The 21,621-nt window shown below is 40.8% G+C and overlaps 4 protein-coding genes and 1 long non-coding RNA gene across 7 annotated transcripts; 1 reads left to right on the top strand and 4 right to left on the bottom strand.

The window, feature by feature from the left end:
• Positions 1-98: 98 nt before the first annotated feature.
• ccdc137 (coiled-coil domain containing 137) lies at positions 99-4,812 on the bottom strand. 2 transcript variants are annotated; one of them, XM_012871074.3, is made up of 6 exons: positions 4,649-4,812; positions 4,303-4,448; positions 3,992-4,217; positions 3,424-3,506; positions 1,246-1,325; positions 99-1,159 (listed from the first exon to the last, which is right to left on the bottom strand). In XM_012871074.3, exons 1-6 carry the CDS (start codon positions 4,717-4,719, stop codon positions 965-967), a joined length of 801 nt encoding a protein of 266 aa, XP_012726528.2. In that variant the 5' UTR covers positions 4,720-4,812; the 3' UTR covers positions 99-964. The 2 variants fall into 2 exon arrangements, with proteins under 2 accessions (XP_012726528.2, XP_012726527.2); XM_012871073.3 differs by having other exon boundaries at positions 99-1,162; positions 4,649-4,811.
• A 1,069-nt stretch (positions 4,813-5,881) lies between these two features.
• LOC105932017 (retinal cone rhodopsin-sensitive cGMP 3',5'-cyclic phosphodiesterase subunit gamma) lies at positions 5,882-7,580 on the top strand. The gene is made up of 4 exons (XM_012870971.3): positions 5,882-6,135; positions 7,070-7,240; positions 7,334-7,374; positions 7,460-7,580. The coding sequence occupies exons 2-4, from the start codon at positions 7,086-7,088 to the stop codon at positions 7,534-7,536; spliced, it is 273 nt and encodes a 90-aa protein (XP_012726425.1). The 5' UTR covers positions 5,882-6,135; positions 7,070-7,085; the 3' UTR covers positions 7,537-7,580.
• Positions 7,581-10,634: 3,054 nt separating this feature from the next.
• Positions 10,635-12,312, bottom strand: LOC118566441. The gene is made up of 2 exons (XR_004933013.1): positions 11,554-12,312; positions 10,635-11,343 (listed from the first exon to the last, which is right to left on the bottom strand). It is a non-coding gene; the product is annotated as an uncharacterized LOC118566441 (long non-coding RNA).
• A 3,843-nt stretch (positions 12,313-16,155) lies between these two features.
• LOC118566440 (zinc finger CCHC domain-containing protein 12-like) lies at positions 16,156-19,572 on the bottom strand. Its single transcript, XM_036148565.1, has 2 exons — positions 19,332-19,572; positions 16,156-19,121 (listed from the first exon to the last, which is right to left on the bottom strand). Exon 2 carries the CDS (start codon positions 18,229-18,231, stop codon positions 16,522-16,524), a length of 1,710 nt encoding a protein of 569 aa, XP_036004458.1. The 5' UTR covers positions 18,232-19,121; positions 19,332-19,572; the 3' UTR covers positions 16,156-16,521.
• A 146-nt stretch (positions 19,573-19,718) lies between these two features.
• Positions 19,719-21,089, bottom strand: LOC105932015 (tetraspanin-10). 2 transcript variants are annotated; one of them, XM_012870970.3, is made up of 3 exons: positions 20,832-21,089; positions 20,146-20,732; positions 19,719-20,052 (listed from the first exon to the last, which is right to left on the bottom strand). In XM_012870970.3, exons 1-3 carry the CDS (start codon positions 20,919-20,921, stop codon positions 19,746-19,748), a joined length of 984 nt encoding a protein of 327 aa, XP_012726424.2. In that variant the 5' UTR covers positions 20,922-21,089; the 3' UTR covers positions 19,719-19,745. The 2 variants fall into 2 exon arrangements, with proteins under 2 accessions (XP_012726424.2, XP_036003850.1); XM_036147957.1 differs by having other exon boundaries at positions 20,146-20,728; positions 20,832-20,921.
• Between the last annotated feature and the right edge of the window lie 532 nt (positions 21,090-21,621).

Genomic DNA, 21,621 nt, shown 5'->3' with positions numbered 1-21,621 from the left:
ATGCCATTAACTGCGCTTCCTGTTTATGTCATTTCTAAGGGAAAATGGTTGCACAAGATTAATTTTAGGGGCATCATAGTGAAGGGGGTGAATCCAAATGGAGCTCATACATGTCAGACTTTAATTTGTAAAAACATTGATAACCATGTTTCATTTTCCTTTGTCTCTATGATTCTGCATTATTTTGTTTTGGTCTTTCATATAAGACCCAATATGATGAAGTTGATGATTGTAATAAAACCAAATGTACCGCGAGCAGTTCCAGATGTAGCTCTGAAGAACCAAAAATACTAAAAAGGACATTTTAAATCCATATATGTTCCTTCAAACTCAATTGACATTGAGTCAAGGTTAGCAATTACTAAATTCAGCTCTAGATTTGAGACTGTATTATTTAGGTTTTAAAATTGTTCCATTGCAAACATTTTTCCCTCTACAGCAGCTGTACAAAACCAGCTTTCAACAACAGGAATATTTTCCTCAGAACCAAAACAAAAAGATAGCAGATTTCCTGTAAAAAAAATAAAAATAAAAAAAAACTTCATGTTTTATGAATACATGACATGGAACATGACGGCACTGGGTTGACCAGAGGATGGAACATTTGCATGGTAAACTCGCGTAGCAACTTACTGGCCCTGTAAATGCAAACGAGCATTTATGAGTAAACAGACAGCATAATTAACCCGTTGAGAACGCCGCTGCGGTGACCCGTTTACATGTTTTCCAGTCACATGATCAGTCCCTCCTTTGTACGAGCGTCCTAATACCAACTAAACAGGTAATTATGGAAATCGCAGGTGAATGATGTGTTTTTTTTCAAACATGTGGTGTACAGCGGTTGCAAATATAGCCTCATTTTCTTGACAGGCGAGAAGACACCTGACATGTTAGCTCTAAAATTACTAAAACAGTCTGCTGGAGATCCTTGTATCAGTCTCTATATCGAGGCACGAGGCATCACTCAAGGTTTGAGCGTTTTCCCAGGCTTGGCAGTTCTGGTCTGTTGCTGCTGTTGTTTCTGTTTCTTCAGCAGCCGATAGGCCTCCACTGCACGCTGCCTCTCCTCCTCCATCAGTCTCTGTCTCGCCATGGAGGGCTTCGCTGTGGAGGCTACGGTGTGGCCGAGCAGAGAGTTCAGGAGCAGCTCCTTTGACGTCTTCTTCATAACAGAGGCAGAGGAGAAAAACCTGATTTAACTACTTAGACAAACTCTGAGAGGACCAAGACGGATACAACAAATACCTGAGTTTTGATTGGAGCTTTCCTTGGTTTGGTGCTTAAGGATGGTGGGGCCATAGAAACTTCACCAAATGGAACATTATCTACAAAATGAAACACATTATTTATGTATGCACAGTTTCACAGAGTTATCATTTTTTTTTTCTTTTCTGCCAAAATCTAAACGGCTACAGTGAAATTATTGCAAATGCTTTTACAGTGTTTGGCCATCATTTGTATTAGACCTGCCAATACAGACATTTCTTTATTTATTTTATTAATCCATTGACATTTTGTAAATTAATCGATTAATCTAAACTAATTTTTCTCAGAACCACAACCCACCCAATTTTGCTTTTGTATTTCTACCTACCACAAAATGAAACATGAACAAATATTTGTAATTAAAAATATCTATAAAGAGGGACCTCTAGCATGGTAAAAAAAAAAAAATGCAAGAAGAACCATATATTACTTAAACAGTATCCAAATCTTGTTAATTGTCACCTAAAAAGCACAGACGCAAGCATCGCTGCAAACTACAGTAAAATGACTACAGCTATTTGGAGGAAGACAGTTGTAACATTTGCTCAAATGTTTAGGAAAACTATAAATTCATAAATGTATGTGTCGAATAAAATTATAGATGTCAATGGATTATTATTATTATTAGGAGATATAAATCAAATTTTTGAGGCATCGAGATGGAGACATGGATGTTTCTGAGTATGGCTGCAGTTATGGAACGCTTTACCACAGATTTGAAGTCGTCAGAAATTAGGCTTTTCTCAACAAAACTGAGCATTGATTGAAAGAACATAAACAGCATCAACATTAATAATCAGATTTGGAGATGTGTTTTCTTTATGTATTTTACCTTTTACAATGTGATTTGTAATTTTATATGGGTCATACATTTGTAACTTTGTAACAAGCAATTTTTAATTGGTTCTCCTGGATCAAAAGCCTGATCAGGGACGCATTCCCCTAGAAGCTCTATGCACGCTGCATCCGTTGCACATCAGTAACAATGTTAGTTGTACTGTCTAGGCTAGGACGATAATTCAATACCAATACATAATCGATCGATAAATGTATATCCATGATAGAAAAAAAAAAGGGTCAACAAAAAGTTCAATAGAATAACAGATTCCCTTCCTCTTGCATTCTAGCCCTGTAGGTTAATACTAGTCATTACATCCTCTCAACCAATCACAAACGCAGACCCAGGATCTCCCTGTCACCAAGCTCCGCCCCCTTAAAAGAGTGCAGAGAGCATGTGTTCCTTTTTCTTTTTTTTAAAAACGTGCAGTTTTGGTAAAAAGTTGATTAAATAAAGGGTTGAGAAAGTAGCAATCTGTGTTTTGTGTTAGCTCTTTCATTCCAAATGTTCATTTTTGGAAAATAAATCATTTTTTTCCAGTCCGATTGATCGATTAATTGTAAAAATAAACAACTGATTAATCGATTATTAAGATAATTGTTAGTTGAAGCCCTAATTCCTACCCCTAAATATTATAGCTGGTCATTAATCACGTTTACTTGTCACAGATGCGGAAAGAACCATAAAAATATGCCTGTGCAAATTCTCAGTTATCCGGGTCATCTCAACAGCAAACAGGCTTAAATTGGAGGCAACCGGACTTTCGCTCAGTTCTTTCTGAAAACATTTCGACACCTGTCCATGAGTCTTTGTCAATTCTGGTGGCTCGCACTTGAGTCACCTGAGTTTGACAAAGACTCCTGGGTAGGTGTCGAAACGCTTTCAGAAAAAAAATGAGTCCAGTTGCCTCTGATTTAAGCCTGTTTGCTGTAACCATAGTCTACTATTTTTTAAAAAAATCATAGGAAGCAAATTTCTACTACAAAGAAACCCTAGTAACTCTGGAACCACCGACTATTACAGAATTAAAGTCAGTGAAATTACAGAGTGTAGCTATTTGGGTTATTTTAAAGTACATAGACACTTTCTTCAAAATTCACTAGTAGATGACCTTTACCTAATCTTTCTGGTGTCACTCTGATAGTGTTAGTTTGTAAATTATTAAAAGTGTAATGTACCACATATTCGACTTTCAACTACTGGCCTTAAATACCATAAATAAACCGATACGGCAGATAAATTAGAAGCACCATAATGCGTGCCTCGTCTGGACTAGAGAGCCAACAAGTACACCACGACAAAATGCATGTACCTCTTACCCACAAACAGCTCTTTCTCTATTTTGTCCTCTTGTCTGTCCAACTTCTTCTGCTGTAGCTTGTTGAGTCTCATTTTAGAATACCTGCAGCGACGAACGATGTCCACAGGTTTGGTTTTGGTAGCAAAAAATAAATCAACAGCAATAATCTCTAGAGTCAGGAGATCATCGGGGGGAAAAAAATCACAAGGCCTCAATCTGTAATCGTAAACTTCTGTCCCAAACGTAAAAAAAGTAAGACTGCTGAAGTCACCAAGTGATCATTATAGGTGAATCTGTTACAACAGCCTCTGTGTGCAAAAAAACCCACAATGGGATTCACTTATATTTTCTACTGAATCTATCCTAGCAGGTCATCCTTATCAGCTGGTTCAGTTACAGCAGCTGCAGCAAGAACAGAGAGCTTAGAAGGAAGTTACTGCAACACATTATAATTTCACATTTCCTTGATACGCATAGCATTAGAATAATAAAATATGGTCTGGGTGATAGGTCCGTGTCGACAGCCCTGAAAACTGTCCTAAAAAGTTGCTTTGCTGGTTTACCAAGAGGTGGCATCATTTACTCACTCCTTCTTCTTTTCTGACTTCCCCTTGCCCGCACACCGCTCCTGTTTGTCCGGATCAAGCTCGGGCGCTCTCTCCACTTGGTTATTTGTGAGGAAGAGCACATGCTGCGTCTCGTTCTCCATGCGCCTAACATAGGCGCCCACACTCTCCGTCTTCCCCCTCCTGAAGCGAGGAACAGCTATGTCTCCGTCCGGAGCACCGCCTGGTTTAGACTCCAACGCGATGGCTATAAAGAGGCACAAATGCATGAGATGTTGATGTATTAAAAAATGAGTACGGTTGTTGTACGGATATGGACTTTAACAGCTTACCCTTTTTTAGCTTTTTGCTCCCCAAGGATTCGGTTTTCATCTTATCCTTGCTCTTCATTATCTCTCGGAGCTTGAAGGGGATGTGTGCGAGGTGGTCCTCCTGTTTGGCTTTCTTGGTCTTGCCATCTCCTTTAATTTTCTGTTTGCTGAAATAGAACAGAACATTTTGTGTTTTGGTTATCAAAGGACGGTCATGCACTAGTTCTCACTTTAACAACTGCTGTCTCCCCCAAACTACTGCCGTCGGACTCCCAACTAGACCGAGAGAGCTAAAAACAATTAGCTTAGCTTAGCTAGCTAGCTTGCCCATAAGTTTGTGTTTCAAACGTTAACTTTCTGGAGTTACCTCAGACTGTGTCCGTCTTTGCCCGCTTGTTTTTCGGACTCCGTGGTTTTATTCCTTTTATTCTTCCCCATTTTACTGTTATAAAGCACTTCGCAACACGTGGAACTGCATGCTTTAGTCAAGAAATCCTCGACGTATTTCTGAAGCAAAGAAAGAAAAAGCGTAGATGTCTCACTCTGATACTTTTCGGTTTATCTTTAAAACTACCATTAACATTACTTTTTCACTGCCTCAACAAATTGATCTCACAACTCGGGCTTCTCTTTTGTAGAGAGAGGTTGACAAACAACCAAATCAAAGCACCAAAGGAAATAAAAGAAATTGAGTTAAAGTCTTGGAAATATGGTGTGTTTAAATTTCGAAGTGATACATTCTAATGACAGACGAGCTTTGATGAAAGTACACGCTGATTGGCAGAAGAGTTTGCTATGTATTTATTCGACCGCTAGAGGTCAGTGACAAAATACCATATGTAAAGACCCTACATGTAAGATAATATGAATAACAAATAAATAAAATAACATTTTCAAAATAAATTAATTTGATAGAGACTGATAAACATAATTAGAAAAGTTTATAATAATAGTAATTATAACATTATTATTATTATTATTATTATTATTATTATTATTATTATTATTATTATTATTATTATTATTATTATTATTATTATTACTATTATATAACAAAAGTACCACAGTGAAGCAGGGCATATATTTCCAAGCTACACAATTTAAATATCAAATGCATGGATATCTTGTTAAAGCTTAGGTAACTGTACACAAGTGTCACATAATTATATGGAATGTATTCTGCACATTAGAGTTTTTGGGGCAGAAAGGTTGCTCCATTAGTGTCATTGCACATGGTAAATTAAGTTATTACCTATAACCTTTTTTTCCCCCCATTGCGGTATGCACGTGTTTGACTTCAGATTATACAAGATGTAGTCTTGATTCACATGAATGAACCAGGCGTGGGTTCATTTGAGTGTGAGGGTGGATGGAATGGATTATCATGTATAATGCAGCTCAATCTGAAAGACTGCTGATCAAAGTGAAATGCCCCGAGATCACACTTGCGTGTTCTTGACGTCGGGTGTTATGTAATGTTTACAGAGGAGTGGACGGCAGTGAGCATCACAGCACATTCATAGGTAATCACAAATGGTCCTGACTCTGCACACTTCTAGAAGGTTCTGGACATATGCAAATCACCTCCATTGTTCTTCAACTGGGTTAGCATGTGTCTCTGCTGTTAAGTCTCTGTCAGGACCAGAAATTCTATCCTGAAATGCCCCCTGCACCCCTCCCAATGTTCTATAACCATATGACGTACATATGATGCGTGGACAGTTTATTGGCTGGTCGTGTCTTAATCTCCTCAGAATCTGAACTGTATAAAAGGACAGAATGAAGCGTGAGTTGTTATTTGACACAAAGAGACATTTCTACAAAATTAACGGACCTCACACAAGAACACAAGCGGTGAGTATCAAAAAAAAAATGCAATGTTTTTTTTTTTGTAAACTGGTGTATTTGTGCTTTTTTGACACACAAGTATATAATTAATATGATTATATCCAAGCAATTTTATCATTCTAAAATTTAAAATGGATTTGAAATGTCTTGACTTTGATGGTTTATTTTTTTATATATATTTACACATAATTCTAATTGATTTGAATGCAGTTAATATTTTTTTTTCTTTTCTACATTATGAATAATAGCTCTCAGTTTGCTCTATTAATTTCAGCAGAACCTGTTCCCCACCAGAAGGCAGAAAAAAACAGAAAAAAATAAAATATATTTATTTTAATAAACCCGAAACAACCTTTTAAAGCGTTTTCTTCTATAGTGCTAATATGGTTTGTACTACTCTAACAATGATGCTATAGTTAAGGATGCAGTAAACATCAGAAGGCTATTGATGTGTTTGTATATCTCCATTAACCCCAATAAATCCTTTCCGTTCTGGGTACGCTTTATTCCTTTTTTAATATTACATTTGATTACATTTGACTCATTTTACATGTAAACAAGATACTATATGTTAGAATATTTTAGTTGTTATAATCATGCAGTTTTGCATTAGTTCTTGCAAAAAATACTTTCACCAACAAATCAAATGTTAGTGCTTTTTGACATATTGTTACATTAGGTTTGCCAGCAAATTCAGCATGTCCTCAGAGTAATCTGATTATGAGGGATCCTTATAGATTAGACTCGTCATGTTGTGTTGATTAAGTACCTGACCATCAGATTATAGGAGTCTCTGCAGCCTGTAATTAAACACATTGTCAGAAAGTAATATGGATAATTTTAGCTTTCATTATTCAGATGTCCATGTGCTTTGCTTTTCTTCTTCTTCGTTTTTTTTTTTTTAACCTTTTTGGTCACGTTGAAATTTGTCCAAAAACAGACTAAGCAACAAAAGCATGAATCTGGACGTAACCAAACCTGAAGCAAAGACTGGAGGCAAAGCCCCCCTCAGAGCCACAGCTCCCGGTTCCCCGCGCAAGTCCGCACCCAAGTTCAAACAGAGAAACACACGTCAATTCAAGAGCAAGCCCCCCAAAAGGGGAGTCATTGGGTAAGACCTCAAACACATATTCACGATTGACATAAATGATTATTTATAACCAAACAGAAGTAATTCAAGCTGATAATTTATGTTTATCACTAGCTTTGGAGAGGAGATCCCAGGAATGGAGGGACTTGGCACTGGTGAGCATGATTGGATAATTTAAGTCTTCTCTAACAATTGCCTATTTTGTATCATTTTAACAACTAATTGCTATTTCCCTTTCAGACATCACCGTGATCTGCCCCTGGGAAGCGTATAGCCATCTAGAGCTGCATGAGCTCGCTCAGTATGGCATCATTTGAGTCTCTTTACTGTAAAATAGCTTTTATACTCACAAAGGGAACTACTTTAAAAAAAAAAATGTCCAGAGATTATTTTAAGCATTCATTAACTGGCTATCAATTTGACTGGAAAACATAAAGCTAGACATATATCAGGACTTTTTGTAAATATGTAATGCATGTTGTGGTTGATGTTTTTTGTATGGTAAATATATACTCATGAGTATTTCAAGCGGCCATTTCCACTCTCAAAAACACAATAGCTGTCACTGTGTCATTGCCTGTGGCTGCAGGCGGAGCTGCAGCTCACGGCTTGGCTACTGGCCAGCAGGAGATTCTGTCAGCACTGTGTTTTTTTTTTTATATGTACTTAACTCAAAATAAAGCTTTGACTTTTTAAAAACAGTTTCATGGATTTGTTTTATTATTTGTTTATCATGAAAACATGATGATATGTTGAAATATGAACTTTAATCATTCCTATTTGAAGTTTCATTTTTAATTTATTCAATTAATTTTCAGGATTTAATCAAATGACATTAAGCAGATCTTGATAATACCAATAGTTAACTTAAATCCTTGATCCCAGCGCCACGGGATCAATGTATTTTCGGCTGCAGAATACCATTCTGACAGTTTAGTAGTTAGTCTGCTGGTTTTATAAAACAACGAATACACAAATTTTTTTTAATCGAATCAACATTTGAAATGGAAATTTTCTGAACATGCACTGAACGTTGACAAAGGTTGATGACTTTGTGGTAGGGGTGCGAGCCCAGAGGTTAATAAATATCATGAAGGTTATAAACAGGTATTTCACTGTTAGTGATGCTGATTGATTGAGAAGAAATTCTAGACAAGCCATCAATTTTGGTTTGTTGGACATCCTTTCTTCTGTGCTATTTTTGTGACTAATATGCTGCACTTCTCATTTAGGCATCTGCCTTTACACGTACATGAACTAGAGATGCATCTCAATCTTAATCCATAGGTTTTAACATATCAAACTTTAATTTGATGCTTATCAACACCAACATGTGTTGCCCTGGGCAACAGGGCTGCTGGAAAGACATTCCTAAGACCATAAAACGGCTACACAGCTTTTTTTACAGCTCATGTTTGTGACGTGTTAAACCAAAGAGATCGTTTACAGCTTCAAGTATACACACAGTATGTACCCATGGGGTTAAGTCAAGGCTGTGCTTTTGTTTTTAGACTAGCTCCATAATATCATCTCTGACTCTGTGATCTGGCTGGTTATGCTAGCAGTTTGGTCTGATGATACAGACAGATAACAAAACTGTGTAACTGCAGCTGGAGCATCTCGGTAGAAGCTAGTTTAGGAAATAATTGAAAACCCTCAGCTTTAAACCGTATCATAGGAAATACTCACACAGTTGTGCTTAGTGACCTCTTGCAGTAGGTCTCTATCTCCCTTGTTGGATAAGCGCTACTTTTTTTGCATCTCTGCTGTTTCTCAATTCTCACTGTATTTTTGCGTTCACAAAAACACGCAAATCCATCTCGAGCCGCTCCCATCTCAATGGTTTAGGCCGGAACCAAAAACGGTTCAGGCCAATCACGTTGCAGTATTATGGTTTAAGGTGGGACATCCCAGCTGTGAAAAAACAAACAAACAAGAGCTGCCGACTCCACAGCTGAACCAAAATAAACATGGCAGCACAAGGCGCAGCTGCTGCTATCACACCTGTTTTTCTGTTTTTTTTTTTTTTCATTTGATGGGAGCAGTTCCAGGTTGATACAGAATGCAGAATGCTACACGTTGTCAATCTGGCTTGCCAGGTTAGTTGGATTTTCCCAACTAACTTTGATTTTAAGATTGTTATTTAAGCTTGTTTTTACAGTGTAGTCCCTCTTTTAGTTTTGTGTTATGTCATCTAATGTAAATTAGTTACCTAGCTTGAATTTTAGATTTCAGGATGGTTGGAATATTGGAATCCATGTATATATAGGAGAAAGTAAGTGAATAATCTCCTCTTCTTCAACTTCTTTATGTTAGATGTTTCAATTTGGTTTCCAGTGTATAATCTCTGTTTATGCAATTTGAACTTTAAATCTATAGACTACAGAAGTAATTCTAATCATTTGCAGTTTGTGCTTGTGGATCATAACCAAGTTGTTGATCTTCATAAAGCAAAATGAAGAAACAAGTGTTAGAATTAAAATGTTAAAATGAATGAGGGAAATTGGCTTTAATGCCGTTTTTTTGTCCTGATGGCAAAAAAGTATTTCTGTCTATAAACAGTGCAACATCTTTCAGCTGCACAGGCAAGGCCTCCTATCAAATGCCATCATTGAAGAGGTCGGAGGCGATAAGCCATTTTGAGCTTCTTGAAAGATTGCTGAGCCAGAGCATGTGGTGGGGTTCCCAAGAAGACACAGACAGGTTCTAAAACACATCGGCCAGAGACAGGCTTAAAGAACAACAAAATAACATCTTCCAATGCCGCGTGTCCTTGTAACATCTACACAGTCTAAACGTTTTCCAGCTTCACTGTCATACCAAGGAGATCCCACAGAGGATGTTTTCCATGTTGCACAATGGACGAGGCTCCACCATGATCTAGGACCTTTTTTTCGTTCAGTGAAACAAAGCTGTTTTCTTTCTTTCTTTCTTTGTTTTTTTTTTTTTTTTTGTGTGTGTGTGTAAGTCCCACAGCATCAGTGGGGATGCTTCTTGACCGAGGGCCTTCGTCCATGCGTTGATAACTAAGTCTGTCAACAGGACAACGCTACGGTTCACAACTTCAGTCTGATAACGGATGTTTTTTCAGGAGAATTAATTTACCTATTTTGGGGTAAATGATTACCTCATTTACCTCCTGCATGTTTCCACTGATCTAAACCTGACTGAAAATCTTTTAGTTTTATTGAACAGCTCTGATTATAATCGGGTTACGATTTAGCAGCAAAAAAAGCAAATGCATGCAACTTTTTCCATGTCTTAAGATTTGACCTGGAGTTTGATTCTCCAAGAATATAGTATTTTATTTGTAATGACATGTGTAGCACCCGTATCACACCACTAACTGCGCTACTGGACCAGTTCTAGGCTCTAAGGAGTGGGGAGCAAGAAAAATAACACCAGAGACCGCTTCTTTCTATGGAAAAGGCCGGCAGTTTACTGAATGCAGAACACACACATAAAATACAACACATGAACTTAAAAATACCCTGCAGATTCTTAATAATGAGGTAAATATAAATGGGAAAAAGAGAGAAGGGGAAAAAAAAAAGAAAGTATACCACTCTTCTTTTTACTCTTTAGTTTACCTAGTTTGTTTTAATAAGACTAATCTAATTAGACCAATCTATTTTTTCCTAGGTTGCACCTATTTTAAGATTCCTGTTTTTCTTCCTGAGTTAACTCGTTATCCATTCTTTTTCAGGTAGGTAAATACCTTCAAACACAAGTAAATCAAAACGGACCACAATCTTTCAAATCACATTCAGAGACACAAACATATGAAAATCAAAGTATGGCACTTTAAATTCAAATTCAAGTCTCAATGCAAGTTCAGATGTTCAATTCAACAAAAAGTCTCAGTTGATTCAGTCCAAAAACAAAATAATAATTCAAACAGTTCTCAGTTCTGTTCAATTCGATTTGAACTGGTTCCTGATATTCCTACCGCTCCGGCAGCAATTACCACACGCAAGAGAGTCTCTCCTTGATGCGATGGAAAAGATGAATTGAAGGTCTAGGTCTGGCTCGCCATCTGGAATCCCGTCTGTGAACGTGCACACCGCACACCGCAGACCAATCTTCACTCCGACCGAGCTTCCAACCGAACAAAAAAACCCGACCTGCGTAACAGGCCATAACACAATAAAACTCTTTTTAAATCCTCAGATTATACAAATAAATTCTTCTTTCCTAAACCCAATATAACAATTGGATAACAATTTATGGCGGAGCGTTTCTTCGCCGATAGCTACGTTTTTAACGTTAGCTCCCCGCCAAAAGGAAAAAAGTACAACACGGTAAAAACGCAGAAAAATAAATACAAAACTCACCAAAACCGATGTAATTTGGTTCTCATAAAATCCCTGTCCGTTCCCGACCAGGTAAATTATGTTTTTTTAACTATAATATTAACTTTTTCTGTTAATTAATCACCGCTCTTTTCCTCCGACTCCTCCTCTGCTCTCTCTCTCTCTCTCGCTCTAGTCTGTGCACTGCAGCGTCACCCAGATGCAGCGTCTGTGACGCTGGTTTCTTAAAGGGGCAGGGACGTTATTTCTGTCTACAGACTTTTAATCAACTTTGTTTAATCCTACCTATGTCAGGTTTTAACATGGGTTACATCCTCCCCTCTTTACCTAATGCACGTCCCTGTGCATGTTGAATCTATGCTGTCATAACTCTAGGGGTTCTTGGAAGGCTAGGTTCTTCAAGAGAGTCTGTAAACACATCACTCAAAGTTTGAAATAAAGACTGAACTATTGTAATCAACGGGTTTCCTAGCTCTGGATAAGTCAGTCTTTTAGTCGCTTTTCTGTCCCTGACAGGTCTTCCCGAACAGTCACTTTCATTTTGGTTGTCTGTTTGACCCAGATCACTTGTGTTTTCTTCGCTCTCCTGAGCAGGTTGAGTAGGAGGATGGACATTATCCAGATCTTCCTCAGGTAGGTTTCCAATTTCTTGTTCAGCGATTGAGTTTCTCTCTTCAGAATCAGGCAAGTCTTTCTCTTCAGAATCAGGCAAGTCTTTCTCTTCAGAATCAGGCAAGTCTAGGTCATAAATTTCTACTGGAGGATCCTCAGGGAAAGCTTCTGCTACATCTGAAGGATTTTGCTCAACAGCAGTCAAGTCAGGTTCTGGTTCAATCCTTTCAGGTAAGTATTCCATAGGTCCGGGAGTCAGGTTGAAGCCTAGTGTTTCCACTCTTAGGTTTCTGTGATAATGATATTCATCAGAATCAGATTGGGATTCATCTCCATCAGCTCCATTTAAGGTGTCATTTTTAGAATGTTGTCGAGTTCTTGGTCGCCTTACTGACTTTGACGAGTTAGTTTCACCTTCGGCCAGGGTCACAGGAAGGAAACCACATGGCAGTAGGAGGTCACGATGAAGAGTTCTTTTTGGACCATCTCTTGTCTCAGGTTTCACAACGTACACTGGGACGTCTCCGGACTGTCTCAGGACAACATACACGTCGGACTCCCACCTGTCAGCTAACTTGTGCTTGCCTCTGAGACGGACATTTCGAACCAAGACTCTGTCGCCTTCTTCCAAGGTGGAGTCAACAACATGCTTGTCAAACCTTGCTTTGTTTCGATCGGCTGTCTTTTTAGCATTCTCAGTTGCTACTCTATAACTGTCTTCAAGTTGAGATTTCAAGTCGCGGACATATTGCGAGTGAGAGCCTGGCTGATGATTGACTGGTAGGCCAAAGGCTAGGTCAACTGGCAATCTTGGCTGACGTCCGAACATTAACTCGTAAGGGGTAAAGCCGGTCGTCTCGTTCTTAGTACAATTATAAGCGTGTACTAACGGCTTGACATACTCCCGCCAGTGACTCTTCTTCTTGTTTTCAAGGGTTCCCAACATGTTGAGCAGGGTCCTGTTGAAGCGCTCTACAGGGTTCCCTCTCGGATGATAAGGTGTGGTTCTTATCTTTTGAGTGCCAATGAGCTCACACAGTTCTTTTATTGTTCGGGAGTCAAAGTCGGGACCTTGGTCACTGTGGAGTCTTTCGGGAATGCCATAATGGATGAAAAACTGGTCCCATAGGACTTTGGCCACTGTCCTGGCTTTCTGATTTGGGGTGGGGATTGCCACTGCATATTTCGTAAAATGGTCGGTAATGACCAGAATGTCTTTTGTGTTACTTGAGTCCGGCTCCACACTGAGAAAATCCATGCATACGAGTTCGAGTGGTCTTGTGGCCACGATGTTTATGAGTGGTGCTGCTTTCTCGGGCATGGCCTTACGTCGTATGCAACGGTCGCAAGTTCTGACTTTATTTTCCACCTCAGTTGACATTTTGGGCCAATAGAATCGCTTCCGGACAAGATCTAGCGTGCGCTCTGTGCCCATATGGCCCATGTCGTCGTGGAGGCTCTTGAGGATTACGAATCTCAGGGCTTCAGGGAGCACAAGCTGGTAACGAGTTTGAGCACCCTCTTGTCGCTTGCGATACAAAACACCATTTGAGACCTCCAGTTTGTTCCACTCCCTCAATAAGAGACCAAGCTCAGGAAGTTCTTTCCTCAAGGATGGCGGAGGTTTCTCCCCTGACTCCATTTGCCTGAGGACTTCACCAATACAGGGATCAGCATTTTGTTTGTCTCTTAGTTCAGCTGGCGTTAACGGGGGGATGACAGGTAAGCCACCAAGCTGATCCTCCTCTTCGAAGCTTTGAGGGAGAGCCTTTGGATGGTGGGCAAGTGACACAACCAAGGTGGTGCTGGGTGTTGTTTCCCCAGGGTGATTGTTGATTACTTCATGGACTAAATGCTTCTCACAGATGGCTTTGATAGTGCTTTCATTCAGGTGTGCATAATCAGCCTCTGACAAGTGTCTTTTCGTGAATTGTTGTATCCTCTCCAACTCTTTTTGTGATGATGTGTCATCAGGTACTCTGCCATGAGGACGTCTGGACAGTCCATCCGCATCCTGATTCTGTTTACCAGCTCTGTACTGTAGCTGGAAATCGAACGTTGACAGAGCAGCCAACCATCTGTAGCTCGTGGCATCGAGCTTAGCTGAAGTAAGAATATATGTTAATGGATTGCTATCTGTGACAGCAAGGAATGTGTTTCCATACAGGTAATCCTGGAATTTCTCTGTTACTGCCCACTTAAGGGCAAGAAATTCTAATTTGTGAGCAGGATACCTGGACTCACACTTCGACAGACCTCGGCTCGCATAAGCAATGACACGTTTCTGTCCCTGTTGCTCCTGGTAAAGAGCAGCCCCGAGGCCCGAAGTGCTTGCATCTGTATGTAAAATGTAAGGGAGCTTGGGGTCAGCAAACCCGAGGATGGGCGCGGTTGTCAGCTCTTTGATTATGGTGTCAAACGCTGTTTGGCAAGCAGGCGTCCATCTGTCACCAAAGTCGTCCTTTGGATTGAAATACTTCTCAGAGTTCACTGTGGTTTTAGCGTGCTTTCTTAGCGGTGGATAGCCAGCAGTGAGCTCGTTGAGTGGCTTCACGATCTTTGAGTAGTTCTTAATGAACCGGCGGTAGTAACCGCAGAACCCCAGGAAGGTTCTTAGGTCCTTCAAGGTGTTTGGTTTTGGCCAGGTTTTTAATGCTGCTACTTTGTCAGGATCGGTCTCAATGCCTTTTTCAGACACAATGTGGCCGAGGTACTTTACAGAAGTTTGGTAGAACTTGCATTTCCCTGGTGACAGTTTCAAGCCAAACTCTTTCAATCGGTTGAGCACGTGCATCAACCTTTCCTCGTGCTCCTCCAATGTAGAGGAGAAGATGATGAGGTCATCCAGAAAAACTAGGACTTGCTTCAAGTTCAACTCTCCCATACAACGCTCCATAAGTCTCTGGAACGTGCTAGGGGCATTGGTTATCCCCTGAGGCATCCTGTTGAATTCGAAGAATCCTAGAGGGCAGACGAATGCGGTTTTGTGTTTGTCTGCTTCTTCCATCTCTATTTGATAGAAGCCTGATTTGAGGTCGAGCACTGAGAACCACTTGGACCCGGTTAACGCTGAGAAGGACTCTTCTAGATTAGGTAAAGCATATGAATCCTTTACTGTTTGTGTGTTCAATTTTCTGTAATCTATGCAGAGTCTGACACTGCCATCCTTTTTCCTGACGACTACGATCGGCGAGGAGAAAGGTGACTCTGATTCACGGATGACTTCTGCATCGAGGAGTTGCTGGAGATGGGTACGCACAGCCTCTATGTCCTGCGGATGTATAGGTCTTGGCCTATGTTTGAATGGTGTCTCGTCGCTGAGAGTTATATGGTGTTTGATTCTGTCAGTGCGGCCAAAGTCAAGCTCGTGCATTGCAAACACCTCTGGCATGGAGCTCAATTTCTCTGTTATCCTCTCTTTCCACTCGTTAGGTACAGGAGAATCAGCAAAGTCAAAGTCGAGATTTGGATTTTGGTCAGGTTTTGTAGGAGAATCTGAGTCAGGGGTCTTGATTGGTTGAACGCTCTTGACAGCGTGTACCTCTGCTATCACAGTCTTTGGGGACAGGGTGATGTCATGTTGTGACTCGTTTTTGAGCGTGACTGGTATACAGCGGGATAGCTTTGGTGGTAGACTTACCAGGCTATCCGTCACCAGGATGCCACCAGGCAGCAACGATGACTTTGGTGACTCTACCAACACCCACTTTCCAAAATCAGATGTTCTGCAGCTCACTGATCCTTGAAGGATTTTGGTCTGTCCAGCTGAAATGGTCTCGAGGCCTCTGCTATGAAGCTTCACTTCTCCCAGGCGGGAATCAATGGACTGTTTTTTCCGGATTTCAAGGGTTTTTAAAACGACTTTGTAGCCATAAGGAAGAGACTCAAAGTTCTGAGGTGCAATCTCGGCATACTTTTCATAGAGAACATCCAAAGTATTAGTGCCTATAAGCACTGATGACAACGTGGAGCGCATGTCAGGTACAACCAGGACCAGCGTAGGTACCTCAATGTCAACTCCAAGCAAGCTCTTTGGGAATCTGATGGTGGCCCCAACATAGCCAAGGTAAGGAACGCTTTGACCGTTGGCTCCTTCCACTTCAAGCAGGTCATTTAAGGAATTGAGAGGTAAGTGAGACAAGTTCTCTAGATAGAAGGAGTTGGGGATCGTTGTTACTTGGGAGCCTGAATCCAACAAGCAACTACAGTCTTTGTCAGCTATGATCACTTGTGCGGTGCACTTGGCTCCAATCAGACCTTTTGGCAAAATCACTGACTGTCTTTGTATGTGAGAGTACACATGGGCTCTGTGCAGCTTCCTTTTGGGACACTTTTCCTGTGTTCCAGTCCCCGTTTGTCCCACAACCGGAACTGGGTCTAGTTTAAAGGATCAGGCTTTGAAGTGCCATGTTGACTGTCCCATGCTGACTGCTTTTCTTTTAGCTGCTTCCTTTTTTCAGCCACAAGAGATGGGTTCGGCTCACTTTCACACTGAGGCTTAATATGCCCATCCTCTCCACATCTAAAGCAATACCAGGGCTTTGGTCTATTGCTTGTGCTGATGTTTGCATCTCGGCTGTGGAGTTGCAGCCCTTGAGATGTGTGAGTGATAGCTGGGGAACGTGTGTTAGCCGTTTGGGGAGCTAGTGGTCTGGCAGTTGATTTAGCTTTTCTACTGTCTTTCTGTGTGATACGTGTGAGTTGGGACTGTAGATCAGCTATTTGTTTCTTTAAGTCTTGGATTTCAGACCTGTGATCAGGAGCTGGCTGAGATGAGCTGCAGTTTTCTTCACCCTGCATATAAACACCTTGATAATGAGAAGACACTCTTGGTTTTGAAACATTGAAGTGCTGTTTCATACGTGAAGCTTTGGAAGAACGTTTATCTTCTGCTGTGCGGAGTAACAGGAGAAGTTCAGCAAAGGAAGGTGGATTCTGTTTCTTTTGTTCTAGCTGGAGTTCAGCTATCAAAATGTTATCCCAGCAGCCTCTGACAAACTGCCTGAGAAGATGACGATCAAGGTCGCTTGCAGTTACACCTCCCCTTCTGAGGGTGGTGCTCAGCGCTACCTGCAGCCGTTGTAGATAAGCTGAGGGTTTCTCACCATTATCCTGCATTGTGTTGAGATACTTTGCAAAGAGGTCGTCTCCATCCTCGACTGTGCCGAAAGCAGAGTCCAAGATCTCCAAGTACGCACTAAGAGGAGAGTCAGGTGTCAGGTGCTTCACAATATCAATGGCGGGTGATAAGAGACTTTCAAGAAGCTTTCGTGACTTGTAAGGATCGGACTGTGTTATATCTTTAAGAAGAAGTTCCACATTGGAGCGCCATGTCTCATAATCCACTTCACTGTTGGGACGTGGGACACGCCCAGAGAAGGGTCTGAGTCTCAAGGGAGTGTGCACCTGCAGAGCAGAGTCTTCATTTCTTACTATGTGCTCAACTATCACTTTTTGTATGTCAGGTGGATTGACGTCAGAAAGTTTCAGAGCGGGCTGGGTCTTTCCTTTAGATGGTGTCGATGGTGGAGACCGATGATGTTGAACATGCTGCTGCAGGGCCGTACTGGGCAGGGGGCTTACCTGTGCAGCATATTCAGGGGCATGTTGTTCTGGGGTATCAGGTGAGCTCTGCTCTGTATCTTCATCCTGGGTCTCTGAGTGATCTAGATCAACAGTCTCACTGATGAGGGAGAGCTCTTCTCTGAGGACAGCTGCAAAGTCTTTACCAGTCAGTTTTGCAATGTCCTTTAACTCTGAAAGGTAAGTCTGTGTAGCTGTTTTGCTAGCTACAGGTGTGTAAACATTGGCTAAGGCTCTGATGTGGTAGGTGACATCAGTCTTAGTCTTATTGCTAAGCCTGTAAGGCAATGAAGGTAAGAGAGATTGCATGGCTGTACCATACACATACTCTACGATAACCTGTTTGGCTGACTCTGGTTCAGTGAGATCTACTGGAATTACCCTCTGTATGGAACCATGTTGTTTCAGGAAGTCATATAGTTCATCATCAGTTTCTGTATTGGTCATGCCGCTAACTATGACTGAGTTAGGGATTTTTACACTACTGGTTTGAACGACATCCATTTCTTTTATACTGATAACGATATTGTACGGTCTCTGGTTTCTAGTTTTAAATGCTTTAAGCCACTCCTGGCTGGCTCTCGCCAAAATTGTAGCACCCGTATCACACCACTAACTGCGCTACTGGACCAGTTCTAGGCTCTAAGGAGTGGGGAGCAAGAAAAATAACACCAGAGACCGCTTCTTTCTATGGAAAAGGCCGGCAGTTTACTGAATGCAGAACACACACATAAAATACAACACATGAACTTAAAAATACCCTGCAGATTCTTAATAATGAGGTAAATATAAATGGGAAAAAGAGAGAAGGGGAAAAAAAAAAGAAAGTATACCACTCTTCTTTTTACTCTTTAGTTTACCTAGTTTGTTTTAATAAGACTAATCTAATTAGACCAATCTATTTTTTCCTAGGTTGCACCTATTTTAAGATTCCTGTTTTTCTTCCTGAGTTAACTCGTTATCCATTCTTTTTCAGGTAGGTAAATACCTTCAAACACAAGTAAATCAAAACGGACCACAATCTTTCAAATCACATTCAGAGACACAAACATATGAAAATCAAAGTATGGCACTTTAAATTCAAATTCAAGTCTCAATGCAAGTTCAGATGTTCAATTCAACAAAAAGTCTCAGTTGATTCAGTCCAAAAACAAAATAATAATTCAAACAGTTCTCAGTTCTGTTCAATTCGATTTGAACTGGTTCCTGATATTCCTACCGCTCCGGCAGCAATTACCACACGCAAGAGAGTCTCTCCTTGATGCGATGGAAAAGATGAATTGAAGGTCTAGGTCTGGCTCGCCATCTGGAATCCCGTCTGTGAACGTGCACACCGCACACCGCAGACCAATCTTCACTCCGACCGAGCTTCCAACCGAACAAAAAAACCCGACCTGCGTAACAGGCCATAACACAATAAAACTCTTTTTAAATCCTCAGATTATACAAATAAATTCTTCTTTCCTAAACCCAATATAACAATTGGATAACAATTTATGGCGGAGCGTTTCTTCGCCGATAGCTACGTTTTTAACGTTAGCTCCCCGCCAAAAGGAAAAAAGTACAACACGGTAAAAACGCAGAAAAATAAATACAAAACTCACCAAAACCGATGTAATTTGGTTCTCATAAAATCCCTGTCCGTTCCCGACCAGGTAAATTATGTTTTTTTAACTATAATATTAACTTTTTCTGTTAATTAATCACCGCTCTTTTCCTCCGACTCCTCCTCTGCTCTCTCTCTCTCTCTCTCGCTCTAGTCTGTGCACTGCAGCGTCACCCAGATGCAGCGTCTGTGACGCTGGTTTCTTAAAGGGGCAGGGACGTTATTTCTGTCTACAGACTTTTAATCCTACCTATGTCAGGTTTTAACATGGGTTACACATGCATTGTCCTAGTTTAAAATATTACTTTGTCTACAATAAAAAAAAAATAAACTCATCAATAATTAAGCCCAGCACTGAAAAAACCCCAACAGAAACAGCCAGGACTCCTTTAAACTACATGTTGTATTTATTTCATGCATGAGCTTTGTGCCAGTTGATGCTTTCCAACAACCTTGTGGTGATGAACACAGCAATAATCTGAACCCCCACCACAACAACTCCAACGGTCCCGATCATTCCCTCGTGCTGCTCGATCCAACGAGAGATTCCACCCAGACAACCCCCCAGAAAGATGACACTCTGAGCGCTGAACTCATCCAGGAGCTGGGCTCCTACGCCACACTGTGAGTTCCACACCGTCCCGTTCTGCAAAGGGTCCACGCAGCATGTTGCAGGGACGCCACAAGCCAGCACCCCTGGGGATGAGCAGTTATAATACCTGAAGAAAAAAACGATTTAAAATCATTGATCAAGTCTGGACTTGCGGAAATAAAAAAAAAATTAAAAATAAATAGGGTCACGCTCCACTCACACGTTGACCTCCCAGTCCCAGTAGGTATCCGCCCCACAGCACTGCAGACCCAACTGAATTTCATCTGTGATGAACCTCAGGTCCAGATCATCTTGATAGCCCGCCATGGCAGCTAACATCCCTGACCGCAGGTACCCTTCAATCTGATCCTGCATGCTGTAGGCCACGATCGCGAACAGCACCTGGATCGTGATGAGCACCAGCACTATGGCAGAGAACAGCTTCAGCAAGCAGCAGTTCTCTCTCAAGGCGCCGACACAACCCGTCAGACAAAGCAGAGTGAGCAGAAAGCCCAGAGTCAGCAGTATCAACATCGGATCCGTGCCGATATTCCCGATCTTCTCCTGGGCGAAGGATTCTTTGCTGACGAGCCCCCAGATTCCCAAACCGAGGACCACCAGTCCCAAAACTGTGAAGACCAGGTTGCACAGGAACAAAAAGTATTTTAGGAAATAGTCCATCAAAGAATAACTGTAATAAGGGTGGATTCTTGTAGGACTGTTGTCGTCCTGATTGCTGGATGTCCCTGTTTGAAATTCTCCATCAGCATGGCCAAGCTCCTCATCCTCTGCTTTTGCAGCACCTGACTTCAGACACACAAATATATATACATATTTTTAAAAAGGCTAAAGATAAGTTTTAAAAAGCACATTATTCTTAAAGAAAGAAATAATTAAAATACCTACCTTTGGGATGAGAGGGCTGGATTCATTCTGCCCATCGTCTGTCCTAGACCAAGGCCATGGAAACGTCTTTACGAGGAAATATTGCCGCATATTGTCATTCAACAGGAGACGACTGGCCCTGTGCTTTTAGCTCCTTAGAGCAGCTCAAGTTGAAATGAAACATGAGAATATTCGCTGCAGCAGAGAGAGCAGTGTGCTGATGCTGAGAGACCCTGCTGTGTTCAGCCTTAGAGGGCTGTGAGGCCTGACATTTTTTCCTTCCATCATGTGAGAGTCACAATGAGGGGATTAGACCGCTATCAGAGCCTAAAAACAAGGGGCTTTTCATGTGAGGTTATTCCTAAAAAAAAAACGACTTGAATTGAAAAATGGGAAAGTCAAAGTGTGTTTTGTCTCCCCTACAACACAAGTTCCCAGGAATCAGTTTTCAAGTTATAAAAAAACAAACAAAAAAAACAACCCGTAACTTTAAAAGCATCCAGGTAAAATTTGTTGTTGAAAATACTCTATTATAATCTATTTTATTGGGATTTCATTTATACAGTATTGCCCTAGGGACAACGTAATAAACAATGTGGGATGTGATGTGGGATTTTAATAAAGCAACACAAATCAGCACATGATTGTGATGTGGAAGGGGAATGATGTATAGTTCCCAAATGTTTTATAAATACTAATCTTAAAATAGTGTCTGAATTAGTATATGTATGCATCGTGACACATTTCTCTTGTAGTAATCTGTAGAGTTTTGGAGACGGAACAACTTTTTACACCTATTATGGTTGGAAAA

This window comes from Fundulus heteroclitus, chromosome 16, assembly GCF_011125445.2.
Source record: "Fundulus heteroclitus isolate FHET01 chromosome 16, MU-UCD_Fhet_4.1, whole genome shotgun sequence".
Taxonomy (NCBI): Eukaryota; Metazoa; Chordata; class Actinopteri; order Cyprinodontiformes; family Fundulidae; genus Fundulus; species Fundulus heteroclitus.
Note: the sequence above shows the minus strand (reverse complement) of the source record. Positions and strands in the feature narration are given on the sequence as shown.